This window comes from Vitis riparia, chromosome 6 (genome assembly GCF_004353265.1).
Source record: "Vitis riparia cultivar Riparia Gloire de Montpellier isolate 1030 chromosome 6, EGFV_Vit.rip_1.0, whole genome shotgun sequence".
Taxonomy (NCBI): domain Eukaryota; kingdom Viridiplantae; phylum Streptophyta; class Magnoliopsida; order Vitales; family Vitaceae; genus Vitis; species Vitis riparia.
Genome location: NC_048436.1, coordinates 10,663,205 through 10,669,174, shown reverse-complemented (window position 1 = coordinate 10,669,174; position 5,970 = coordinate 10,663,205). Strand labels below are relative to the sequence as shown.

The 5,970-nt window shown below is 39.8% G+C and overlaps 1 protein-coding gene across 1 annotated transcript; it reads right to left on the bottom strand.

The window, feature by feature from the left end:
* Positions 1-515: 515 nt before the first annotated feature.
* On the bottom strand, positions 516-5,414 carry LOC117916230 (BEL1-like homeodomain protein 1). The gene is made up of 5 exons (XM_034832171.1): positions 4,934-5,414; positions 3,465-4,515; positions 2,235-2,608; positions 2,067-2,127; positions 516-1,885 (listed from the first exon to the last, which is right to left on the bottom strand). Exons 2-5 carry the CDS (start codon positions 4,365-4,367, stop codon positions 1,037-1,039), a joined length of 2,187 nt encoding a protein of 728 aa, XP_034688062.1. The 5' UTR covers positions 4,368-4,515; positions 4,934-5,414; the 3' UTR covers positions 516-1,036.
* Positions 5,415-5,970: the final 556 nt, after the last annotated feature.

Below are 5,970 nucleotides of genomic sequence, written 5' to 3'. Positions count from 1 at the left end.
CCACTATTAGGGTTAAGTCCACAGTTGCATATAAGAGGCCAACTAAAATAATAAGTCAATACATATACATTTAGAACGATTACCTCATTCTGCTTGTTTGTGTTGTTTGATGGAAAACTCGGACTTTAGTACATTTTCGTTCAAAAAGGTAGTTCTGCCATCTCTTTGTTTCCCTTGTTTGATGGGAAACTCACTCAGGGGTGTTCATCTATATTTTACACACAAAAACAATCTCGGGCCAAAATAAAGAAAGATCCGTATTCGAGGTTAAATTTATCATCTAGTTTGAATATGTTCCAAAAGTTTCAACCTAGCCTCACGGGGTTCTTTACATCATTACAATCTAGACCTGCCCCTCTATTTCTTCCATAATGGAACTCAATCCTCCAGCCATGCAAATGTTGCAGATTTATGTGTTATTATATGATAAGAAATTGCAGACGTTACCAACTTTCTGACACACTTGATCGAGCAAGAGATTTTATTTTTTCATCAAATGTACATACATATAGACCTGTCTCCAAATTCCATCATCTTTTGCATAAATTCCAAATCACATACAGTCAAGTACACTCTAGAGAAAATTATAATATATAGAGGAGATCTACAGAAATTTATATTATTACAAAATATAGGTTTGTATACCCAGATATCACCGATTTCCATATTCATGCAATCTACCAATCAGTCTATATCCAAACGTATATACCAATACAATATACAATCGTCAACCTTAATTATATGAACCCAATCCCTAAGCTTTGTAACAAAGCAAGTTGTTCTCTCCAAGTTCAAAACTATTTTAACCTTTTTCTTCTTTCTTCACATCAAGCATGCTTCTCCTCTCTTCCCTCGGAGGAGATGAAACAAAGTGAACTTGGAAAGTCTAATTCTGCATTTCTGTCTGAGCGAATGGCTTGAGTCACTAATATATAGATATTGTTTACTAGGCTTACCTGCAATGTTGGAAGAAATTGTAGAGGTGATTTGCAGTGGTCTTAAAAAGAGAGGGTGAAGTGGGTATTCTGTAAAATCATCAGGCCACAAAATCTGGTAGCAACTGAGCAGCAAACCTCTTTCTGTTTTGAATGTTGATGCTGTCGTAAGCAGCGTTGGAATGAGAAGGTTGTGCAGCATTGATCCCACAGTAGTCCGGTTCACCGTTTCCCATTTCAAGTCTCCTTCCCAACTGAACGTTTGGATTGGATAGGTAGCTTTGTTGGCTTCCTGACAAAGAGAGGTTTTCACAGTGGGGAAGACCAAGAGTGAGGGAAACACTATTTCCATGAAATCTGGGTGCCAACTGCTCAGGGTTAAACCTTCCTATGTCTCCAATGGGGGAGTATGCGCCAAATCCACCACCATTATTTATAGCTCCTGTTATTAATGGATATCCATCCTTGGCTTGCCTTTCACTACCAAACTTCATGCTAATTTCCCTACTTGTCCCACCGGGTTTCATTTCCATGTCCATTGAAAGAATGCTACTGGGTGAACTCTGAATGTCATAGCTTCTTGGTTTTTTTGGACTTCTTTGAACCATACCTTCAATCTCAGATGACCCTATGAGATTGAAGCCAGCTTGGACTTGAAGTGAGCCTCCCATGGGGGATGTCGACATTGTGGAATTTGAAAGCTCAGCAGGAGAAGCATTCTGGGTGGTCGATTTTTCTTGTTTGGATTGGAAATCGTTTGTGTGATCCACCCTAGTTGCACCACTCTCTTGTGCGGCAGTGGATTTTGAACCCAACTCCTTGTTGGCTTCACTCTTGCTTGTATTGTCTTGGGAACCATTGTGCTCCTGATCCTTTATTTCCTCCAAGTACATTTCTTCAACCATTGGCTTCCACAGTCGAACCCGAGCATTTATGAACCAGTTTGACACCTGCACTGCAAAAAGTTAGATGTTTCTTTGCAAAGTAAAAAATCCAATTAAATTATTTCAGGCACACAGTAGCACTCCCCAACAGGCAAGGCTGGAACTTGAGAACTATCCCAACCCACCACAAAACCATAATGCAAGCTGAACTGAAACATGCATGCCATTGCCAGTAAATACAATATACCTGGCTTCGCGTAAGCCCCGTTTGTTTCGCAAGCATGTGTTTGTCGGAATCCTTAGGATAGCTGCAAAACTCCAGCAGATAACGTTAAACAAGAACCCATGTGCAAAATACCGTGTTGATAGTGCAATACAATTGTGTGTGATGTTGACAAGTATAGTAAGTCCTTACGGGTGAAGGAAGTGTTCGAAGAGCCAAGCACGAAGAACAGAAACAGCTCTCTCAGGAAGTCCTCTCTGTGGTCTCCAAGCATTGTGCTGGATCATTCCCAACTGTTGCAAGGCACGCTGTTGCCGAAGTTGATGATCCACAAACCTTAGTCTAGAACCTTCCACCTTCCCTCCTGAGCAGTCTTCTTCACCTAAGCTGCTGCTTGTGGCTTTGATTTGTGCAGAAATGGCGTCTTTTAGACACCTGAACTGCTTTGAGATGGTCTGTAAAGCCAAGGCAGTGTATGATTTTGCTGATCCCTGCCCAGCTGCTTGCTCAAATGAAGAAACTACAATTTGCATTTGTTGGTGGTACTGCCTGTACCTTTGCTCCACCTTCCAATTCATACGCAACAAACTAAATCAGTATAGGACTGAAACCATAATTTTGCTCATACCCTGAAAAGAAAATTAATAATAATAATAATAATAATAATAATAACAACAACAATAACAAATAATAATCCACAGCCCACCAACCACCGCCAATAGCAACACCACCACATAAAATTCTAAATTAAAAAAAGGAAATGGAAAGAAAAAAATATTGAGTTTGCTAGGGTGAAATGGATTTTAACCTGCAGAACCCACTTTTTATCAATTATTGTCCTGGAGCATTTTTAAATGTATCTTAAATTTTAGAATGATTTAAAAGATGTGTGCTCTTTTATTATTATTATTTTATTTATTTTTTAGGAAAAAGAAAAAGAAGAAAATAATTGAATATAAGTGGGTTGCTACGAGACATGGGCTGCATGAAGATGACCGAGCCCAGACCAGCCCAAATCTGATTACTGTCAGCTCTTGATGTTACCAAATAGTCAGATACCCAATCGCAGCATCTCTTTCATATCCTCAGTTTGAACCAGTAACCAGATGAATCCCCCTACTTCTTCCCTTCTCCAGGAAAACCCGATTTTCTCGGAAAGCCTTGCAAGTGAGAAATTTTTTTCCCCAAAATTATGGGGAACAGATTCCAATGGACTGCAATTTCTGAATAATACATTTTGGAAACCATTTGATATCTGTGGATCAGAACCAATTCAATTGACAGGCACCCAATTCAATCCAAAAAGGAACAAAAGAAAGAGACTAGTTTTTCAAAATCAACACATATCTGGATGGTTTGGCTTGCAAATATCAAAACCCAATTGAAGTAAAAAATTTGGAGCCCAAAAATATATATATGTACCTCATCAAGCATGTTGACAAGCTTGGCTTTCTTCATCTGAAGCTCCTGCCTTTGTGCTGTGGATAGCTCAGCTCCACGTTTGGCACTACTTTCGCCTCCACTCAGGGCTTCTCCGGTCGATGCAGCCACTGAGATAGTGTTCACCTTCTCCCTCTCTTTAGTTTCTTCGCCGGCATCAGTCTTGATTCCCTTCCCAACGTTAGCGACCTCATCCAGAAGCTGCTGTGCAGCCTTCAAGTACTTGGACCCCAAAAGAACGCTTTGCATACCAGAAATTCCATTCGAAACTGCAGATGCTGTCGATGAAGAACCCCCCGATACTCGCATATCATCGCCACTTGTGGGCGATATTGCCTGGACTGGAGGCTGTTGCTGCACCTGAATGTCATGCTCCCCGGGAACTGACCGGTAAGTAGGCTGATGAGGCGAAAGGCTCAGCGATAAACCTTGCTGAGTAGGTGAAACAACTTGTCGCCGTAACCCCAACTGCGATGTGACGTCAGCTGCACCGCCAGAACTGGCGGCCGCCACCGCTGTTGGAATCTGGGGCTGGTTTCCGGTGGGATTTTGATCAGTTGAGCCCCATAAATTGTAGTGAAAACGAGGGACTATTCCTTGTAGAGATGACATCTCAGGCTGGGCATGCAGTGAGGAGCGGTTTTGATCATCAGAATTGGCTGATCCCATGTTTGGAAGTGGGATCCCAACAAAGTGCTGGTTTTGCAGTGGCATATTTGGTAGGTTTGTAGGATTGAGCGAGTTTGGAGTAGCGTTGAGGAAGAGCATGTTGGCTGCAGAAGGTTGCTGTGTGTCAGAGTAGCCTATGTAGTTTGGATTCATGAGATAAAGTGTCTGCAATCCGTCAGCTTGGATTTCTGAACTCCCATGAAAGTACGTTGCCATATCGATGATGATGATGAAGCCAAATCAAATCTCAGATCAGTGTACGGACACGAGAGATGCTTCAATTTGGTTTCTTCAATTAGGCCATTTCATAGCATATATTCTCCACAATTCAGTCGACGCCGACACGGCTTTGCTTGCTCAAATCCTGGAAGCAAGCAGCAGAGAAGAAACCGATGGTGAATCCATGATATGTCCTAAAGATTAACCAAACGTCTAGTACAAAGGCCCATAAATTAGAAACGAATTCCAATCAGAAACCAAAACACCGACAAATTCAGCCTAGCTTTTGAAGATGATGAAGAAGATGTGGAAAATATGCACACAGGCATAACCATGCCCTTTACATGGTAATAAGGAGATTTTTTTTTTTTTTTTCCCCTTCTTCTTCCTCCTCTTAAAAGGCGACAGACAAGTAATACTGAAAACATAGAAAAGATCGATCATCACCCCCCCAAAAAAAATAAAAAAGAAATATAATTAAACAATTAAAAAATTAAAAATTAAAATAAAGGAGTAAGAAATCATCGATCAAAGATGGGTTGCAGAGTATAAAGGCCGAGTACCATCCAATTATGGCTAAAATACATGAGGGCAAGATGGATCTGAGCACATCACCGCATCACAAGTGGTCTACCTCTCGAGCTTGAGAGTTGCTCTTGTCAAACTCAATATCTGCTCCTCTCAATCTTAAAAGATAGGAAAATAAATAAAAGAGAGATGGGGTTTAAAAAGTCCCTCACAAAAAGAAATCAATACCCATTTACTTGATATCTCAAACGTTTATTATTATTAATATTCCTTTCATGTACACCTCCTATTCTCTCTCTCCTCTCTTTCTCTCTGTGGATCGTGTTAGGTACCTGCAATGGATAAAAGAAAACAATAGAAACTTGAGTGAATTGACCCTCCTTTTCAAATCATTTGATGCCTGCACGTATGATGAGAAGACACCCAATAAAGAGGTTAAAACTTATAACTCTGTGGAAAGTGGGTCTGGAGAAGCAAACAGTTTGAAAAACGAGGAAACGTCTGCTCCCAACAAGGCCCAATAATTACAGAAAAAGAAGAGCACAAGACTAGTTCCCCTGCAGCTTTGGCTTTTCACAATTCTTTATTTTCCTTTGTTTTATAAGGCCTTTTCCCTTTGTGTGGTTGGCTTCTGCAATTTGAAGATAATGCAAGTGCAACGCCAGAGAACAAAATCAATACCAACAACCACCATAATACAAACAATTCATCATAGATGAAATGTGTTCAAAAAAAAACATATGCAATAGTAATGTCATTTATTGGGTTCATTCTTCATGCAGCTGTATCAATAATGGCATCCCTCATCACCATTTTGATTTTGGAGAAAATGATGAAATATTTTGAGAGCAATGCCACATGAAATAGATTTGTTGTGTCTATATGTTTACATTTGGAGAAATCACATGTCACACATGCCTCTTATTTTGTAAATCTAACATCACATATTAGTGATGATGAATTTGTCATGAAGGTAAAACTTGTCAAATAAATCCAAGAAAAGCCTTACATATTGTAATAATATATAAGATAAAATTGATTTTTTTTATTTTTTTTAAATTAGATGGCGTGT